The sequence below is a fragment of the Chiloscyllium punctatum genome, chromosome 4 (assembly GCF_047496795.1).
Source record: "Chiloscyllium punctatum isolate Juve2018m chromosome 4, sChiPun1.3, whole genome shotgun sequence".
In the NCBI taxonomy this organism is placed as follows: Eukaryota; Metazoa; Chordata; class Chondrichthyes; order Orectolobiformes; family Hemiscylliidae; genus Chiloscyllium; species Chiloscyllium punctatum.
In genome coordinates this window covers 98,283,114-98,305,050 of record NC_092742.1, presented here as the reverse complement: position 1 = coordinate 98,305,050, position 21,937 = coordinate 98,283,114, and the positions used below count along the sequence as shown (strand labels likewise).

The 21,937-nt window shown below is 42.1% G+C and overlaps 1 protein-coding gene across 3 annotated transcripts in view; it reads left to right on the top strand.

Annotated features, from left to right (window-relative positions):
- Positions 1 to 21,937, top strand: part of exd1 (exonuclease 3'-5' domain containing 1) — a 60,564-nt gene that overhangs the window by 2,522 nt on the left and 36,105 nt on the right. For 2 of the 3 annotated variants that reach the window (XM_072569369.1, XM_072569370.1), the window contains exons 2-4: positions 2,536 to 2,604; positions 10,384 to 10,438; positions 19,625 to 19,689. In XM_072569369.1, the coding sequence (XP_072425470.1) occupies positions 2,536 to 2,604; positions 10,384 to 10,438; positions 19,625 to 19,689 (189 nt within the window). Of the gene's footprint in view, positions 1 to 2,535; positions 2,605 to 3,422; positions 3,479 to 10,383; positions 10,439 to 19,624; positions 19,690 to 21,937 lie in introns of all 3 variants that reach the window. The other variant, XM_072569371.1, reaches the window with a different exon arrangement.

Below are 21,937 nucleotides of genomic sequence, written 5' to 3'. Positions count from 1 at the left end.
AATGAGGAAAGTGTGTCCAGCAGGCGAAGATAAAAGGTAAGGAGGAGGGACTTGGGGGGGAGGGGCGTTGGGAATGCGATAGGTGGAGGGAGGTCAAGGTGAGGGTGACAGGCCGGTGTGGGGTGGGGGCGGAGAGGTCCTCTCCACCCCCACGCCACTCCGGCCTGTCACCCTCACCTTGACCTCCCTCCACCTCTCACATTCTCAACGCCCCTCCCCCCAAGTCCCTCCTCCTTACCTTTTATCTTCGCCTGCTGGACACACTTTCCTCATCCCTGAAGAAGGGCTGATGCCAGAAACGTCGATTCTCCTGTTCCTTGGATGCTGTCTGACCTGCTGCGCTTTTCCAGCAACACATTTTCAACTCTGATCTCCAGCATCTGCAGTCCTCACTTTCTCCTCGAAGATTTTTTCATTCAATCACTATAGTCAATTTGTGTTGAAGAAATGCGGGTTATAGCAGAACTGACTGTACGAGCAATGAAGGTCAAGGGACAGGAGAATTAATGCAGGAATAGTCAAGCTACAAAGATGACAAAGGCAAAGGCAAAGCCAAAGGCCTTGTATCTGAAGCTACGTAGCACTCTTAAGACAATAAACAAATTGATAGCACACATTGAACAGAATAGTTATAATCTAATGACATTATTGTGACACAGCTGCAGGATAACAGAACTGGGTTATGAACATTGTGGGGTATGTGGCATTAAAGAAGAATTGGTATTATATCTAGAGATGACCTTGGCTCAGGAGATCAGAATTGGGGAATAACACATAAGCATGGATAAAGGTTGTTTTATTGGCATAAAAGTGTATGCATAATACACTTTTTTTCGAACTGGCAGGATGAGAGGAGTCCCTCAGGGGGTCTGTGCTGTAGCCTCTGCATTTTACAATCTATATCAATTACTTAATGAGAAGAATGAAGGCATTATAGCTAAATTTGCCTATGTCACAAAGATGGGTAGCAAGGTATTGTGAATTTGATATAAGGAGGGTGGGTATAGATAGGTTGGATGGCTGGGCAGAGATATGACACATGGAATATAATGTGGGAAAATGTGAAGTTATTCTCTCAATGTTTTCTTGCATTGTACGGCTATGGTTAGATCCCCAATTACAGTCCTCCATTAAGGTCTGGCCACCACAACTTAGGCCATAAGATATTGAAGCAGAAACAGGACATTCAGCCCATTTGATGATGATGATTGATACGTTTCTCAACCCCATTCTCTGCTTTCTCCCCATAACAGTTGATACACTTCGTCAAGAACCTGCCTTTGTCTTGTTTACATTAAATGCCTTGGACTGCCATAGCCGCCTTTGGCAATGAATTCCATGGATTCACCACCCTCTGGCAGAAGAAATTCCTCCTCAATTCCCTTCACTCTAAGGCTCTGCCCTCAGGTCCTAGTCTCGCCCAAACTGCTCACAGTATTGCAAATGCAGTCTGACCAGAGCTTTATGCAGTCTCAGCAGTACATCTCTTGATTTTCTAGCCCTCTTGAAATGAATTTTAACATTGTTTTACCTTCCTAGCTGCCAACTGAACCTGCACTTTAGCCTTGAGAATCCTAAACTAGGACTCTTAAGTCCCTTTGTGTTTCAGACTTCTGAAGCCCTTTCCTAATCAGAAAATAGTCTACACTTCTATTCTTCCTATGAAAGTAGATAATCTCTCACTTTCCCATAGTGTACCCTATCTGCAGCTTCTTTGTCCAGATTACAGTGGTGCTGATGAAGGGCTCCTGCCCGAAACATTATTTTCCGGCTCCTTGGATGCTGCCTGACCTGCTATGCTTTTCCAGCACCACCCTAATCTCCAGCATCTGCAGCTTCTTTGTCCATTCTACTAGCCTGTTCAAGTCGTTCTGCAGTCTCCCTGTTTCCTCACACCACCTGTCCCTTCACCTATCTTGGTGTTATCTGCAAACTTAGCAACAATACCCTATGTTTGTTCATTCAGATGTATAACATGAATAGTTGCGGTCCCAACACACAACCCTGCAGAACTCGATGAGTCACTGGCTGCCATCATCAAAAAGATCCCTTTATCCACAACTTCTGGGAATAACTTGGAAGTGGCTCTGAAAGATTGAATTTAAGTGGCAGGTTGCACAGACTGGGCTTAAGCATGGAAGATGAATGGATGATCTAATCGAGCTATTTAACATGATTTAAGGGATTTTGAGGTGGACTCAATAAAACTTGCTAATACGCAAATAAAATCAAGAGGCCTGAACCTCATTGTTAGAGCCAGACTCTTCAGGAGGGATATTATGTAGCACCACAAGGTAACAAAAATCTGAAAAACCTGCATTAGTAAAGCTGAAGAAGCTGGATAAAATGAACATTTCAAATTGATACATTTTTAGGAATGGAGAGTTTAAAAAAAAGCAAAGATGGGCATGTTGAGTTAAAATATAGGTCAACCATAATCTAATGGAACAGCCACTCGGGCTCATGGAGCAAATGGCTTTTCTCTATCCCTGTTTGAAATTAATCAGTTTCTAACATTTATTTCTCTTTCTACAGTTGAAGATTTAGAAAATAACAGGAAGCTACCTGGTGTCAAAATGTTTTTTGGTTATGAGATCAGAGATTGTAAGTATTTTTACTGATTTCTCTCTTGTTCTCTGAAGTGTATTTTAGCTGTTTTTAATGAAATGCTAGGATATTCAATCCAGTGCTGTTGCAGAAGAGAGGTGAATTCTTTCCTCTAAAGAGGAAGAATTGAGAAGTTAAGTATATATACTCACTTGGATTGTCTTGGTAATCATTCTGAAATCAACCTATTTAGGTTGTAGAATGAATACAGAAAGCAGCTTGCGAATAAATAAATATCTAAATGCGCAAAGTTGCATTTTCGGCAGAAGGATAGGATGAAATACTAACTGGATGCTAGACGTGACTGAAATACTTGGCTTAAATAATCTTATGAATTGAGAGCTCAAGTTCAGATGAAATGTGTCCGGTTCTGGTGTGGGTGACACAGAATGTTAACACATTCCTGATTGCAGATTTGCAACAACAATTAGAAGAACTGACTGGAAACTAGGTGCAGTTGGTTTGCAAATTGTTCTTCAACTCTTGTACTTTTCATCAAGTTGCCAAGGTCTGTGCAGAAACATGGGCAGAGTGTGAATTCCATTTGCCTTTCTCATATCATAGATGTAGCAAATATGGCTTCTATGTTATTGCTACACACTGTGGTCCATAATTTATAAAGGTGAGCCTTGGACCACTGCTATTTCTACAACAGGCAACTGATGAGCCAGAATATTGCCCGCAGAAATTGTATATGCAACCCACCAGGTCTTACCTGAGATACACAGGAAAACAACTAGGTAGAATTTTGATGGATGCTGGAGGATTCTTCATCCAGTCAAAAGCTGTTCCTAACCCCCATTTACTGTTGATAGGCTTGAAATTCAGTGAGAAACAGCTGATGCTTAAACAAGGAACACAAAATCGGACAGTAAGTATCAACAACCTAATGACAGCAAGTGTGTGTGTGTGAGAATGCAATGTCGTCCAGTGAGAAAAGTTTTGATCGTTTGTACGCAATAAGCAAGTTGGTCATGCATATACATCTGTTCCAACATTCCTCAAATTTTATTTTGAAATTGATGTTTAATGTTGTAGCAAACTTTTGCATTTCAGATTTGCTCATGAGCTTCTTAAGTAAGAAAAAGTATTGTGGTCTCTTGCACCAGACAGTTGGACAGCTGCGTTCTTTTCGGGGGGGAAAAACATTAGTTACACAAGTGAGTCGTAATGTTGCCTCGCAATTGTCTCTTAACATGAGACCTAGGAGCAGAGTAGACAATTCAGCCCCTTGAGCCTGTTAGTCAGAAAAGAACAGCATGGAAACACTTGTCGGTCCAACTTGTCCATGCTGACCAGATGTCCTAAATTAATCTAGTCAGATTTGCCAGCAATTGGCCCATATCCCTCTAAATCCTCCCTATTCATATACCCATTCAGATAACTTGCATTTGTACCAGCCTCTACCACTTCCCTTGGCAACTCATTCCATACATGCACCACCCTCTGCATAAAAAAGTTGCCCCTTAGATCTCTTCCCCTCACCTTAAAGCTTCCACTCTCCCCCTCTAGTTTTGGACTCCCACACCCTGGAGAAAAGACTTTGTTTAATTACCTGATCCATCCCTCTTATCTCTAGAGAGAGGGAGCGCTCAAACCTTCCAAACCTGGCAACAGCATTATAAATCTTTTCTGAGCCCTTTTCAAGTTTCACAACATCCTTCCGATAGCAGGGAGACCAGAGTTGCACACTATTCAAAAGTGGCACAACCCATGTCCTTTATAGCCTGATTATGACCTCCCAACTCCTATACGCAGTGCTGTGACCAATAAAGGAAAGCACACTAACACTTCCTTCGCTATCTTATCTACCTGACACTCTCCTTTCAAGGAGCTATGAACCTGCATTCCGAGGTCTCTTTGTTCGGCATCACTCCCCAGGACCTTACCATTAAGTGTATAAGACCTTCCTGAATTGTCTTTCCAAAATGCAGTACCTCCCATTCATCTAAATTAAACTCTGCCACTCCCCACCCCTTTGGCCCTTCTGATCAAGATCTGCCTGTACTCTGTGGTAACCTTCTTAGCTGTCCAGTACACTCAATTTTGGTGTCATCTGCAAACCTACTTAACAGTACCTCCTATGTTCACATCCAAATCATTAATATAAATGACTAAAAGCGGTGGACCCAGCACCAATCCTTGTGGCGCACCACTGGTCACAGGCCTCCAGTCTGAAAAGTAACCCTCCTCCATCACCCTCTGTCATCTACTTTCAAGTCAGTTCTGTATCCAAATGGCTAGTTCTCCCTTTTTTCTGTGTGATCTAACCTTGATAACCAGTTTACCATGAGGAAATCCATAAAGATCATGTCCACTGCTCTGCTCTGCTCTGCCCTTTGTTACGTCTTCAAAAACCTCAATCTGGTTAGTGAGACATGATCTTACCCCCCCCCCCCCTCCCCCGCCATGCACAAAGCCATGTTGACCATCCCTAATCAGTCTTTGCCTTTCAAAATACATGTACATCCTGTCCCTCAGGATTCCCTCCAACTTGCTCATCACTGATGCCAGGCTCACCGGTCTATAGTTCTCTGGCTTTTCCTTACCAACTTTCTTAAATCGTGGCACCATGTTAGCCAACCTTCTGGCACTTCACCTGTGTCTGTTGATAACACAGATATTTCAGCAAGGAGTCTAGCAGTCACTTTCCTAGCTTCCCACAGAGTTCTAGGATTTATCCACCTTTATGCATTTTAAGACATCCAGCGCTACTACCTCTGTAATATGGATAGTTTTCAAGATGTCATCATCTATTTCCCCACATTCTATATCATCCATGTCTTTCAAAAGTAACTACTGATGCAAAATATTCATTTAGTATCTCCCCCATCTCCTGCGGCTCCACACTTGCTGATCTTTGAGGGGCCTTATTTTCTCCCTAGTTATCTCTTTGTCCTTAATGTGTTTATAAAATCCCTTTGGATCCTCCTTAACCCTATTTGCCAAAGCGCTCATGTCCCCTTTCTGCCCTCCGGATTTGTCTTTTAAGGATATTCCTACTGTCTTTTAAACTCTTCTAAGGGTTCACTCAATCTGTCTATACCTGACATATGATTCCTTTTCCTTGACCAAAACCTCAATTTCTCTAGTCATCCAGAATTCCCTACACCTACCAGCTTTGCCTTTCACCCTAACAGAAATATAATGTCTCATTTTTGTAGGCTTCCCATTTTCCAGCCATCCCTTTACCCGCGAGCATCCACACACAATCAGCTTTTGAAAGTTCTTGCCTAATACCGTCAAAATTGGCCTTCCTCTAATTTAGAACTTTCATTTGTAGATTCTGTATATCCTTTTCCATCACACTTTTAAGATTAGAGTTATGGTCGCTGGCCCCAAAGTGCTCCCGCACTGACACCTCAGTCACTTCCCCTGCTTTATTTCCTAAGGGTAGGTCAAGTTTAGGACCTTCTCTAGTAGGCACATCCACGTACTGGATCAGAAAGTTTTCTCGTACACACTTAACAAATTCTTCTCCATGTAAACCCTTAACACTATGGTAGTCTCAGTTTGTGTTCAGAAAGTTTAAAATCCCCCTCCCATTTACCACCCTGTTGTTCTCACAGATAACTGACTTCTCTTTACAAATTTGTTTGCAATTTCTCACTTCCACCCAAATAACTTCCCTGGATGTATTCCCAGGAATATCCATAATGTTAACCTTTATCAAAAATGCCACTCCATCTCTTCTCTTGCACCCTCTTTGTCATTCCTATAGCATTTGTATCCTGGAACATTAAACTGCCAGTCCTGCCCACCCCTGAGCCATGTCTCTGTATTTGCTATGATATCCCAGTCCCATGTTCCCGACCATGCCCTGAGTTCATCTGCCTTCCCTGTTAGGCCTCCTGCATTGAAATACACACAGTTTAATTTACCTTGTTCTTTGTTCCTGCCTGCCCTTTGTGCCATGTAATACAATCATAGCTGATTTTTATTTCAACCTCAAATCCACTTTCCTGCTCGCTGCCCATAACCCTTTAAACCTGTTAAGAATTAAAGATCTGTCTGTCTCAGCCTTAAACTTATTCAGTGTGCTGTTGTCCAGTTGCACTCTGGAGTAGTAAATTACACCGATCACAACTTTGCGAAAGTAATTTCTCCTCGTCCCTGTGTTTTAAATCTGATAAGTGTAGGGATAAATGGGTATTTTTCTGGTTGGCGATCAGTGACTCATAGTGTGCCTTAGTGATCAGTGTTGGGACAGCAATTATTTACAACCTAGATGATTTTGAGTTGGGGACCAACTGTAGTGTGTCAGAGGTCACAGATGACGCTGAGTGGTAAAGCAAACTGTGAAGAGGACATTGAAAGTCTGCAGAGGTACGTAGGTTAAGTGAGTGTGCAAGAGTCTGGCAGATTGAGTACAATATTGATAACTGTGAGGTCATCCAGGAATAACAGCAAAATGGATTAGTATTTAAATGGTGAAAAATTGCAGCATGCTGTTGTACAGAGGGAACTGGATGTCCTTGTGCACAATCACAAGAAGTTGGTTTGGAGGTGCAGCAGGTAATTAAGATGACAAATGGAATATTGTGCTTCATTGCTCAAGGGATGGAGTTTAAAAACAGGTAGGTTGTGCTGCAGTGTATAGGGTGCTGATGAGACAATACATGGAGTACTGTGCAGTTTTAGTTTCTTTTATTTGAGAAATAATGTCCTGGCACGGGATAGGTTGCAGAAGAGGTTCACTTGGTTGATCCCGGAGTTGAGAGAGTTGGCTTATGAGGAGAGATTGAGTAGACTGCAACTATACTCATTGGAATTTTCACAGAAACATAAAATTATGAAGAGAATAACTTAAGATCGAAGCAGGGAAAGAGTTTCACCCGCCAGTGGAAACAAGAACTGGGGGGCGTAGCCTCAAAATCATGGGGAGCAGATTTAGGACTGAAGCAAGGAGAAAATTCTTCTCCCCAAGGGTGTTAAATCTGTGGAATTCTCTGCCCACTGAAGCAATTGAGGCTAACTTGAATGTTTTTAAGGCAAAAGTTTTTTTGAACATTAAAAGAATTAAGGGTTATGATGAGCAGACGGCCAAGTGGAGCTGAGCATACGAAACGCTCAGCCATGATCTTGGGGAATGGCAGAGCAGGGTTGAGAGGCTAAATGGCCTACTCCTTTTTAATTCTTATCTTTTGATCTTAAAACTATGACCTCTCATTGTAGATTGCTCCGCATGAGGGAACACCTCTTTCTGTATCTCCTTTGTCAATCCTCTTTAGCATCTTGTCTACCTCAAATAATGTTTCCCCTCATTCTTCTGAACTCCAGAGCATATAAGCCAAAAATGGTTGATCTCTGTTTCTGAGACAAACCCCTCATCTCTGGAGCCAATTTATTGCCCCTCTTCTGAACGGATTGTCCCTTTTTAATCCTGCCCACTTTTTGCCCACTTTGGATTCATCTAAAAGTTTGGCTAAAATCAGCAACCAATTGCATGGTCAGCACACCAGATATGGCAAACATGCAGCGTACACCACAATGCGCCCTCTCTCGCAGTTTGGTTCCTGACAGGTGAAATTGTTAATTAAAACAAGTTCATGCAAATCATATTTTCCCATTATAACCCATGTAAAAGATGCAGTTAGTTTCTGTAAGATGTTTCTCATCAGAAAACAATTCAAATATCCTGCAGGTAAGCATAAATGTGCTAAATTCTTAGTTTGGTGATTGAAACAAAGTACGTGTAAGTTCATGAAAGAACAATGCCAATTTTTTTTGCTTACCTCTCGTTGAATCTCCTGCTTCCTCATGTCCTCCTTGTTGTTCCCCGCTCTTTACCCCGAGTTTTTTCCATTAGATTAGATTCAACCTACTAGCTGAAGAGGCAGTGAGGGGGAGGTTTTCATGTGAGGAAGAATTGGCAGCAACTGATAACAGGAGAGTTGTGAAAAGTTGTAAGAGGATGGCTCAGGGAATAGGAATAGCACAGGTAGCAGTGATTGGGAAAAGTCACGAGGAAGGCTGGGGAAGCAGGAATGGCCAAAAGACTAAGGATTAGATAGAAGCTGTTCTAAAATAACCATCAACTCTCTGACAGTTGATGGAAAAATTACCTTAAAACATAATTTTTTTGTTCTAGGACAGCACGGTGGCTCAGTGGTCAGCACTGCTGCCTCACAGCACCAGGGTCCCAGATTCGATTCCAGACCTCTGTGGAGTTTGCACATTCTCCTCGTGTCTGCGAGAGTTTCCTCCGGGTGCTCTGGTTTCCTCCCACAATCCAAATACGTGCCTAGTCAGGTGAATTGGCCATGCTAAATTGCCCATAGTGTTAGATGCGTTAGTCAGAAGGGGGTAGATTACTTTTCGGAGGGTTAGTGGGCTTGTTGGGCTCAAAATGGCCTGTTTCCACACTGTAGGGAATCTAATGTAATCATTTCCAATGCTAAATGGCATTGAACAAATTAGAACAAAATTGAGGGGCATGGATAGGATAAATAAGACAGTCTTTTCCCTGGGGTCAGGGAGTCCAGAGCTAGAAGGCATAGGTTTAGGGTGAGAGGGGAAAGATATAAAAGAGACCTAAGGGGCAACTTTTTCACACATTGTGTGGCCTCTGATGTCAATGTCAAGACAGTTAGGCCATCTCCCTCAGTATCATTCCTGCATGTAGTATTTTGGCAAGCTGTTTGGGGTATAACAGAGATTTAGGCTGGATTTTGAAGATCTTTGAGGCCAATTGCAGATAGTCATAGAGATGTACAGCATGGAAACAGACCCTTCGGTCCAACCCGTCCATGCTGACCAGATATCCCAACCCAATCTAGTCCCACCTGGCCCATATCCCTCCAAACCCCTCCTATTTATATACCCATCCAAATGTCTCTTAAATGTTGCAATTGTACCAACCTCCACCACTTACTCTGGCAGCACATTCCATACCCATACAACCCTCTGCGTGAAAAAGTTGCCCCTTAAGTCTCTTTTATATCTTTCCCCTCTCACCCTAAACCTATGCCCTCTAGTTCTGGACTCCCCAACCCCAGGGAAAAGACTTTGCCTATTTATCCTATCCATGACCCTCATAATTTTGTAAATCTCTATAAGGTCACCCCTTGGCCTCCGATGCTCCAGGGAAAACAGCCCTAGCTGTTCAGCCTCATCCTATAGTTCAAATCCTCCAACCCTGGCAACATCCTTGTAAATCTTTTCTGAACCCTTTCAAGTTTCACAACATCTTTCCGATAGGAAGGAGACAAGAATTGCACACAATATTCCAAAAGTGGCCTAACCAATGTCCTGTACAGCCGCAACATGATCTCCCAACTCCTTTACTCAATACTCTGACCAATAAAAGAAAGCATACCAAACTATAAGCTACTTTCACTATCCTATCTACCTGTAACTCCACTTTCAAGGAGCTGTGAACCTGCACTCCAAGGTCTCTTTGTTCAGCAACACTCCCTCAGACCTTCCCATTAAGTGTATAAGTCCTGCTAAGATTTGCTTTCCCAAAATGCAACACCTCTCATTTATCTGAATTAAACTCCATCTCCCACTTCTCAGCCCATTGGTCCATCTGGTCAAGATCCTGTTGTAATGTGAGGTAGCCTCCACCCACTGCAATGCTGCTGTGTTCACCTAACTGCATTCCAAGGAATGGAATCTTCCTGGTTTGTGTGGCTCACCAATTATTGGATAAGCCTGAAAGTAGTGAGGATCCTCATAAGCTTTTTTTGTTTTGCGGTAAAATTTCTGAAATTGCATGCAAGTAATGTAAAACAGATTCTATTTCTTAACTTGTGAATGTCCTGTTTGTTTCAGTGGAGATCCTTGATGGTTTGCCCACCAGATCCATGAATAAATCAGCAAATAACAAGTAGGTGACCGCTTGCTCATTTGCAAGCTTTTCTCGTTTTAACTCCAATGACCCAGAAACCCACAATTACTGTTATAGCACTCCTTATGCTGTATTTGACTGACTGAATATTGTACTTTTTGAAGTTTCACTGATCAAATCCAGTCTAGTCTACCATGGTCTGAGCACTTTGAGTAGCTTACGTTTCTAGTATTATTCAGCAACCCAGTAACGGCAGAAGAGTATACCTTGTGCAGAGGTATAACCATCCTTTTCTATCCTCAAAGACCCTCAGCCACACTGAATTATTCCGTGAAATGATGCAGAGATTTTTTTTATTATTCTCCACAATGGCTTCTTTTGCAATGACTGAAATTACCATTTGATTAGATTAGATTATCTACAGTGTGGAAACAGGCCCTCCGGCCCAACAAATCCACACCAACCCTCCGAAGATAAACCCACCCCCACTATATTTACCCCTGACTAATCCACCTAACACTACGGGCAATTTAGCATGGCCAATTCACCTAACCTGCACATCTTTGGACTGTGGTAGGAAACTGAAGCGCCCAGAGGAAACCCACGCAGACATAGGGAGAAAGTGCAAACTCCACACACAGTTGCCCGAGGTGAGAATTGAACCCGGGTCCCTGGCACAGTAATTCTGACATCTTCAGTATCATCACTTATAATCAACCAACTGCCAAATGTCTCAGCTTCGGAATTATTCCTGACTTTTTTCTCGAACCAGTCCTCTTTATTTGAAGTACACCACGAAATCAACACTTGTATGCTGGAGAAACGTAGTAGATCTAGCAATACCTGTGGAAAGAAAAACAAACTTGACATTTTGAGTCCAGTATTACTTTTTTGAACCTGTTCAGAATCTACTTAATTTAATATATATTTTTATTAAACTTTTCTTTCTTTACAAAGCCACAAAAAAATTACAACACCAGTAAACATTATTCTATATACATATAACAACAAAAAGAGAGAAAAGGAAAAAAAACCTACAACAGTAACAGTACACCCAAAATACAACTATACTTGCGTACAAAACCGACAAATCAATAAAGGTCATTAATGAACAAGCAAAACAGTCCAACACAACAGAACATTAGCGCTCTACCTCCAAGAGCACGAAGTATTGCGCATAAAATATTCGGAATCCTTCCTTGAAGGACATCAAGTACACTAAATCAGAACGCCATGACTACACGAAAGCCCTAGTTAAAATGGCAGATAAATGTGCACCCAAATAATCCAGAAAGGCTGCCGTGTCCTATAGAAATTTTATTTTCTGGTGCACGATTTTTGTGAAAACATCCAGAAAGATAAGTTCCATAAAGGGAGGGGGGGGTTAAAATAAATTTTTCCTTGCGCATAAAGTGAGGATATTAATAAGTTCTTTTTTCCCCATGACCATCCAAAAAGGGTATATTGGGTAGGCCCAGGAGGAGAGAGGTTAACCTCTGCCTTCAAGACCCTCTCTATAACCCGTGCCACAGAACTCCAATATGCACAGAGTCTGTGGCAGGATCAGAAACCATGAGTGAGAATACTGATGCTTACCTTACATTTAGGACAAAAGGGGGATGCTCCCACCTTCGAGCTTGAGGGATGGTATGGGGTGTGATGGAGCCTATGCAAATCTTTAGCTGTGTGGCGTGGTCCTATTACAAATTGAGATCTTCCTCGCATTATCATAGATGTCTCTACCCCCCATGCCTCTATAGAAATTAGGAGCCCTAATTCCCTTTCCCAAACCTACAAAGCTGCTCAACGTCTTCTGAAGGATCACCCCCCCCCCCCCCCCCCCCCCCCCCAGAAAATGATAAAGCATACTAATAGAGAGAGTACTTTTAGCATAAAGTACCATCTTCTCCATAATAGATCTGGAGGGGTTGGTCAAGAGCATGGTCCCTTTCTGAATAAAATCCCTGACCTGAAAAAAAGCAGATAAGGTCTTTGCTAACTAAACTATATTTACGAATTATTTGGTCAAAGGATATCATTATTTCACCTTCAAATAAATAAATCACCAAAACAGGAGATTCTCCTCACTGCCCAAACTTTAAATCCGGGGTCCGTTACCTCCGGTTGAAAACCCAGCAGATCTGCTATGGGGTAAAAAATGGCATTTTGGAACTATTACCCTCCCTCTGCTGCATTATGCCTTAACAGTATTAATAACATTCAGATTATGGCAATATTCCATGACCATCGTCATTTTATCTCCGAATAAAAAGCTGGTGAGGCGACATCTGGGAGGCCTAGAATCTATTTTAGCAGTTGCCACCCTCTTTCCTCTCTCTATTTTCTTCAGTGAAATATGTAGTATTATAAAAGGCTTAGAATGTAAGTGAATGGGACAATGGTGGTAATGTCACTTGAGACTCATTTAGAGACTTTTGAGGGGGCATAATTTCAGATTTAATATCTGGCGTTCGAAAAGTAGTCTTTGATTATTTATAGTTTTTATTGGGAACGTAAAGACCTACTTCCATTAGTCTGAGAGGTCAATAGCCAGGAGACATGGATTGAATGTAATTGGAAAATAATGGAGGAGTAATTATTTTTTATTTATTCATGAACCATTGATGTTCCTGCTGGCCAGCATTTATTGCTTGTCCCCTATTGTTGTCACCCACGGGGTGGTGTATCTTTGAACCTCACTGTCTGGAAGAATCGCAGAGACAGAAACACTCATCACGTTTTAGAAAAAAAAATTGAGAACATGGTTGTGGTGCTGTAACCTACAATGTTATAGACCAAAACCTGGAATGTCAGATTAGACTGAGTAACTCTCTTTAGACTGAGAACATAATGAACTGAATAGCCTCATGTTTTGTATGCTCTAGTCTCCAGTCTTGAAGTTCCTGCCCCTCTTCAGATCTATTTGCAGCAAACTTAATGGTATCTTGTTGAGTGCCTGTCTTGGTAAAGTACTATTGCACACTATTTACAATTTGTCACTTCTCTATTATGAATATCATGTTAACTTTGAGTAGGATGAAAGTCCGGAGCCCCTATGGTTACTTGTCTGTTTAAAAAGGTCCTTTAATCAAACTTCAGAATCATTGGTGTAAGCTATCGAGCAATGGCTATTTTTCTCACTACAAGAAAAGGATAGACCGGATTGAAAAGTTGAAGTTCTAAATTGGAGGAAGGCTAATTTTGATAGTATGAGGCAAGAATTTTCAAATGCTGATTTGGGATAGATGTTCACAGGTAAAGGGACTGCTGGAAAATAGGAAGCCTTCAAAATTTAGGTAATAGGAGTCCGGAGACAGTGTATTCCTGTTAGGAAAGGCTGGTAGGTATAGAGAATGCTGGATGACCAGAGAAATTAAGGTTTTTGGTTAAGAAAAAGAAGCATATGTCAGGTCTGGACAGGAGAGATCAAGTGAGGGAAGTCAGGAGGGCAAAAAAGGGGACATGAGATAGCATTGCCAAATAGAATTAAGGAGAATCCAAAGGGTTTTTACAAGTATATTAAGGGCAAAAGGGTAACTGGGGAGAGAATAGGGCCCCTCAAAGATAAGCAAGGCAGCCTATGTGTGGAGTCGCAGGAGATGGGGGAAGATACTAAACGAGTATTTTGCATCCGTATTTACTGTTGAGAAGGACAAGTGTGGGGAAATAGATGGTGACATCTTGAAAAATCTCTATATTACAGGGGAGGAAGTGCTGGATGTCTTAAAATGCATAAAATTGGATAAATCGCCAGGACCTGATCAGGTGTAGTGTCAAGAATATGGTGCTGGAAAAGCACAGCGGGTCAGGCAGCGTCCAAGGTGTACACTCTAACTCTGTGGGAAGCTCGGGAAGTGATTGCTAGGCCCCTTGCTGAGATATTTGTATCATCAATAGTCATAGGTGAGGTACTGCAAGACTGGAGGTTGGCTAAGATGGTCAGGAAAAGCCAGGGAATGATCAACCAGTGAGCCTTACACATTGGTGGTGGGTAAGTTGTTGGAGGAAATTCTGAGGGACAGGATGTACATGTATTTGGAAAGGCAAGAACTGATTAGGGATAGTCAGCACAGCTTTGTGCATGGGAAATTATGTCTCATGAACTTGATTGAGTTTTTTTTTTGAAGAATTAACAAAGCGGATTGATGAGGGCAGAGCAGTGGACATGATCTATATGGACTTCAGTAAGGCATTTGACAAGTTTATGGGAGACTGGTTAGCAAGGTTAGATCACATGGAATTATAGGGAGAACTAGCCACTTGGATACACAACTGGCTTGAAGGTAGAAAAAGAGGGTGGTGGAGGGTTGCCTTTCAGACTGGAAGCCTTTGACCAGTGTTGTGCCACAAGGATCTGGGTCCACTACTATTCATCGTGTATATAAATGATTTAGATCTGACAAAAGGAGGTACAGTTAGTAAGTTTGCAGATGACACCAGAATTGGAGTTGGAGTCGACAGCCAAGAAGGTTACCTTCAGACTTCAGATGGGCTGAGGAGTGTCAGATGGAGTTTAATTTGAATAAATGTGAGGTGCTGTATTTTCGAAAAGCAAATCTGAGCAGGACTTCCAAACATTAATGGTAAGGTTCTGGGGAGTGTTGCTGAACAAAGGGACCTTGGAGTGCAGGTTCATAGCTCCTTGAAAGTGGAGTCGCAGGTAGATAGGATAGTGAAGAAGGTGTTTGGTATGCTTTCCTTTATTGGTCAGAGTATTGAGTACAGGAGTTGGGAGGTCATGTTGTGGCTGTACAGGTCATTGTTTAGGCCACTGTTGGAATATTGTGAGCAATTCTGGTCTCCTTCCTATGGAAAGATGTTGTGAAACTTGAAAGATTTACAAGGATGTTGCCAAGGTTGGAGGATTTGAGCTATAAGGAGAGGTTGGGGCTGTTTTCTGTGGAGTGTCGGAGGCTGAGGGGTGACCTTGCAGAGGTTTATAAAATCGTGAGGAGCATGAATAGGATAAATAGACCTTTTAGATAAAATTTTCCCTGGGGTGGGGTGTTCAGAATGAGGGTATTGGTTTAGGGTGAGAGGGGAAAGAAAAAGCAGAGACCTAAGGGGCAACTTTTTCACACAAAAGATGGTGCTGTATAGAATGAGCTGCCAGAGGAAGTGGTGGAGGCTGGTATAACTACAATATTTAAAATGTATCTGGATGGGTAAATGAATAGGAAGGGTTAAAAGGGATCTGGCCAAGTGCTGGCAAATGGGACTAGATTGGTTTGGATATCTGGTTGACACGGACAAGTTAGACCAAAGCGTCTGTTTCTGTGCTGTACACCTCTATGACTCTGACTAATTCTCAGGCGAATCAATTCAAACACACCAAAAAAATTGAATGAGGCTTCATGAAATTTCTTTTTGAAGACATGAACAAGGCACAAGAGCAGGTTATTTGGTCCCTGTTCTTTCATCTGAAAAGGTCATAGTTGGTTTGCTTGTATCCTAGAATCTACTTTTTTGTGTACTTTGACCTTTCACCATTTGTTTAACATATATCCATCTCTGCCTTAAAAATATTCAAGGCTCTGCTTTCAGAAGAGTTCCAAAGAATCATGACACTCAGAATATTCTAAGTGCGTGACCCTGATATTTAAGTGATCCCAAATTCTTGATTCTCCTAAAAGACAGAACACTCTCTCCATCAATCCTGTCTTAAAGACCCCTCTGCTTCTTAATTGTTTCAATCAAACCACCTCTTACTCTACTCTTCTAAACTCCAACGAATACAAACCTATTCCTGTCTGCCATTCCAAATAGTACTCTGTTAAACCTCTGAAATGGTTTCAATGCTTTTACGCCCTTCTTCAAATAAGGTGATTAGTACTATACACAATACTCCACATATGGTTTCCTTAGTGCCCTCTTTAACTGAAGCATGGCTGAAAGGGGAACAGTTTAGTTCCCCTTACTGTAAATTCTAGCAATCTATTAGAATTCCTAATTACTTGCTATATGGAATGTTAACCGTTCGTGATTCATGCATGAGAACACACAGATCCCTGTGCATCTCCAGGCTCTGCAGTCCTCCTTCAATTAGATAATATGCTTCTTTTTCATTCCTCCTGACTAAATGGACAATTTCATACTTTCCCACTTCATGTTCTATTTGCCAGGTTTTTGCCCACTCTCTTACTTGTATCTTTTTATTTTAAACCATCTCGTGTGTTTTCAAAGCTTAGTTTCCTACTGTCTTGAGTCATCAGCAAACTTGGCAGCCAAACATCCTGTCCCTTCATCCATGTCATTTCTGTAAATTCTAAACAACTGAGGCACCAGCACCTATCCCTCTGCCACAACATTCTTTTTCAGCTGGGCAAGATGTAATGATCCAGTTATGCCTAATCCCTGCTTCATGTTCGCCAGCCAATCTGGTATCCATGTCATTAAACTAGCCCCTCCCCAAAACCATCAAATCATACTTTGCACACTCACTTTTATAGTCACTTTATCAAATGCCTTCTGCTTTGTTGCACTCAAACTGGCAACCTTTTCTCAGATAGATGACAGTATAGCTGTTCATCCAGCCATCTGAAAGTTCATGGCATCGCCAACTCTCAGCTTTTCTCAAGAAACTGTGGTTCACACAAGGTCTTTTCTTGGATCTAATTCATTCATTCCTAAGAGTGAGCTTGTCTCTTTTTTTGGAGTTGTGACTAAGTTTAGCTACTTTTGCCTCCAATTTTGAACATACTAAGAAGTTCTGGATTCAGGGCTTCAGGTATATTTCAGTAGATGACTATGGGAATGTTGCACAGTTAGGAATGCCATCTTTCAGATGAGATGCTAAACTGTGGCCCTGGATGTCCTTACAAATAAATGGATGTACAAGATCCAATTATCAAGAAGAGGTTCATTGAGGAGTTCATATTTACCCCTCAACAAACAGAATTTTAAAGTAGAAACAGATTATCTGATCATTATTGCTGCGTGTAATTTTGTACGAGGTTGCTGCGTGTATTTTTTGCAACTTTTTAAGTGTTTTGAGACATCCAACGCTTGAAGAGCGCTACAAAAATGACTTTTTATAACAAATTTATTAGTGTTGTCCAGGCATGTGTTGTATAAATGTTAATCCCTGCTTTATTGAAACTAGTGAGAGAACAGGTCTAATTTATCCAGTTTTGAGAAGACAAATAGCTCGGGTTGAGGCTCTGGATGTAATTTTTCTTGCTGAGCTGAAAGGTACGTTTTCAGACGTTATATCACCATACTAGGTAACATCATCACTGAGCCTCCGGTGAAGCACTGGTGTTAAGTCCCGCTTTCTATTTAATGTGTTTACATTTCCTTGGGTTAGTGATGTCCTTTTCTTTTTTAGAGGGTGGTAAATGGGGTCCAAGTCAATGTGTGTGTTGATAGAGATCAGTTGGAATGCCATGTTTCTAGATATTTTTGCACATGTCTCTGTTTGGCTAGTCATGGGATGGATGTGTTATCCCAGTCAGTGTGGTGTCATTCCTCATCGATATGTGAGGATACGAGTGAGAGTTGGGTCATTTTTTGGGTCTAGTTGATGTTCATGTATCCTGGTGGCTAGTTTTCTGCCTGTTTGTCCAATGTAGTGTTTGTTACAGTTCTTGGAAGGTATTTTGTAAATGACATTAGTTTTGCTTGTTGTCTGTGTAGGATCTTTCAAGTTAATTAGCTGCTGTTTAGTGTGCTGGTGGGTTTGTGGGCAACCATGATGCTAAGAGGTCTGAGTAGTCTCTCAGTCATTTCTTCTGAGATTGCCTAGGGTATTAGGGCACGTTTTGTCTGCTTGTTTGAGTTTGTTGCTGAGAAACTGGCAGACTGTGTTCATTGGCTACCGTTCTTTTTGAATATGCCGTACAAGTGATTTTACTCTGCTCTTCATAGTTCCTGTGTGCTGCAGTGTATGATGCCTCATTAAAATGTTCTAATGCAGCTTCGCTTGTGCTATTGGGATAATTGCTTCTATAGTTCAGTATCTGGTCCATCTGTGGTGTTTTCCCATAGATGCTGGTTTGAAGTTTCCCATTGACTGTTCACTCTACTGTGACATCTAGGAATTGTAGTTTGTTGTTTTCTTCCTCTTGTGAATTTGATGCTAGTAAGGATATCTTTGGTCTTGAAGGTTTCCTCTAATTTGTTTTGTTTAGTGATGGCAAAGGTGTCATCCACGTAGTGGACCCAACGTTTGATGGATGGCTTGCAAAGCTGTTTATTTGAGTCTGCATTACTGCTTCTGCTAAGAATCCTGATATGAGATACGATGGGTGTTCTGTTGGTTTGTCTGTAGGTTTTGTTGTTGAAGGTGAAGTGGGTGATAAGGCATAGGTCCACTAGCTTGACGATATTATTCTTGCTGATGAAGTTGGTGGTAAATGGTGTCACTGCACACTGCAGCACAGAGGAACTACAAAAAGCAGAGAAAAATCACCTGTACGGCATGTTCAAAAAGAGAGAGTACCCAATGGACACAGTCTGCTGATTTCTCTGCAACAAACCCAAACAAGCAGACAAAACACACTCTGAAACCCTAGGCCATGTCCCCAACATCAAAGACATCTCAGAAATGACTGCAGGCTACTCTGACTTCTTGGCATCATGATAACCCACGAACCCACCAGCACATTAAAACAGTAGATAATGAACTTTAAAATATCCTATACGGACAACAAGCAAAACTAGCATCATTGACAAAATACCTTGCAAGAGCTGTAACAAAAGCTACATTGGACAAACAGGCAGAAAACTAGCCACCGGGATATGTGAACATCAACTAGCCACAAAAAGACATGACCCACTGTCACTAGTATCCTTACAGACAGATGAGGAAGGACACCACTTTGACTGGGACAACACATCCATCCTTGGAGAAACCAAACAGACACATGAGAATTGCTAAAAGCTTGGCATTCCAACTGGAACGCAATCAAACACATTGGCTTGGATCCCATCTACCACCCTCTGGAAAATATGAACAGGAAATGACGTCACCCAACATAGGGAAGACATAAACACAGGAAATGACAACACCAATCCAAGATAACCTAAACACAAATAGAAAGTGGGACATAACACCAGCACTTCACTGGAGACTCACTGATGATGTTACTAGGTGACAAAACGTCTCAAAGCGAACCTTCCAGCTCAGTGAGCGAACTTACATCCCAGTCTAAATTATTCCTAACCTTTTGCATTAAATAAAGTGGAAAGCACTGAAAATCATGTTTTTGTGTTTTTGTTTTGAAGTGACTCGAGGGATAAACTGGAGGACACAACTATAGGGAACGATTTTGGAGAGCAACGTTTTTCAGGTACTTTGGCTTTCCAGATCTTTCATATGTAGGCACCCACTCAGTGAAATTGAGTGACAGCACAAGGATATAACCCACCTGGTCCTCCGCTTCCACCCCACCAATATCCGGATAGAACACGTTTTCCTTCGCCATTTCCAATACCTTCAGTCAGACCCCACCACTACAGATATATTTCCCTCTCCAGCCCTATCAGCGTTCCGCAGAGACCGTTCCCTCCATGACTGCCTCATTAGGTCCACACACCCCAACAACCTGCCTTCCACTCCTGGCACCTTCCCTTGCCACTTCAAGTGGTGTAAAACCTGCACCCACACCTCGCCCTCCACTCCATCCAAGGCCCCAAAGGATGCTGAGATTTTCCTGCATATCTAAACACGTTACTGTGTCTGTTGCTCTTGATGTGGTCTCTTGTACACTGGGGAGACAGGATGCCAACTCATGGAACATTTCAAAGAACACCTGATTCGTGCACCCAAAAAAAATTCCATCGCCCTGTGGCTGACCAGTGCAGGGGAGAGAGAGAGAGAGAACCTGCACAGTTACCGCCTTTGCTGTTGAATTAATATATCGCTGGACATCGGAGTACATCTGGGAAAATTAACAAAGTGAAATTCACAACTAATCTTGGAGGAACTGTTGGGTGAAGTTCACAGCACAGAATCAGATAAGTCAATTGTTGTTTTAAGTCTGTCCAAGAGAGAGGCTGCGGTAGTGAGTATAGTGGATTCTTTCTTGATTATATGTTTTTGGAGATAAGTCTCTTGATTAAACTTAAAATATAAGCCATAGCTATTAATTTAACCTGGGGCAGTGTTTGTAGAGGAATAAGACGGTGCTATTTTCTGGGTCTGTAGATTGTGAAGGAGCAAAGCTGGTCTTTGCAGTGATATGTACTTCTTGTCAGATGGGGGAGTTTAAAGAGAGTTTTAAGGGTTACTGCAGATTATATCTGACATAAATGCTGTTCGATGTGAATCTTATCAGATCGAGTGGATCGGTTGGAGAGACAGATAGAAGCGATGAGGAATTTGCAACAGCGACAGTATGTGATGGATGGCAGTTATAGGAAGGGGGGAAAGTCTCAGATACAGTCACATAGATGGGTTAACTCCAGGAAGGGTGAGAGAGGTAGGCAGCTAGTGCAGGAGTCTTTTGTGGATATACCCATTTCAAACAGGTATGCTGTTTTGGAAAATGTAAGGGGTGATGGATTCTCAGGGGAACGTATTGAGTCTGGCTCTAATGCAACGAGGGGTACGTCGGCTTTCAAGAGATCAATTGTGTTAGGGGATTCTGTGGTCAGAGGTACAGACAGCTGTTTCTGTGGCCAGCAGAGAAAAAGCAGAATGGTGTGTTGTTTCCCTGGTGCCAGGATGAAGGCTGTCTCTGAGAAGGTGCAGAACGTTCTCACAGGGGAGAGGGGCCAGCAGGAGGTCATTGTCCACATCGGAACCAACAACATTGGAAGGGAAAAAGGTTGAGACTCTGAAAGGAGGTGAGAGAGTTAGGCAGGAATTTAAAAAGGAGGTCCTCAAGGGTAGTAATATCTGGATTACTCCCAGAGCTACGAGCTAGTGAGGGCAGGAATAGGAGGATAGAGCAGATGAATGCATGGCTGAAGAGCTGGTGTGTGGGAGAAGGATTCACATTTTTTGGATCATTGGAATCTCTTTTGGGGTAGAAGTGACCTGTACAGGAAGGACAGATTGCACCTAAATTGGAAGGGGACTAATATACTGGCAGGGAAATTTGCTAGAACTGCTTGGGAGGATTTAAACTAGTAAGGTGGGGGGATAGGACCCAGGGAGATAGTGAGGAAAGAGATTGATCTGAGACAGGTACAGCTGAGAACAGAAGTGAGTCAAACAGTCAGGGCAGGCAGGGACAAAGTAGGACTAATAAATTAAACTGCATTTATTTCAATGCAAGGGGCTTAACTGGGAAGGCAGATGAACTCAGGGCATGGTTAGGAACATGGGACTGGCATATAATAGCAATTATGGAAACATGGCTCAGGGATGGGCAGGACTGGCAGCTTAATATTCCAGGATACAAATGCTACAGGAAGGATAGAAAGGGAGGCGAGAGGAGGGGGAGGGGCATTTTTGATAAGGGTTAGCATTACAGCTGTGCTGATGGAGATTATTTCCCGGAAATACATCCAGGGAAGTTATTTGGATGGCACTGAGAAATAAGAAAGGGATGATCACCTTATTGGGATTGTATTATAGACACCCCCCCCCCC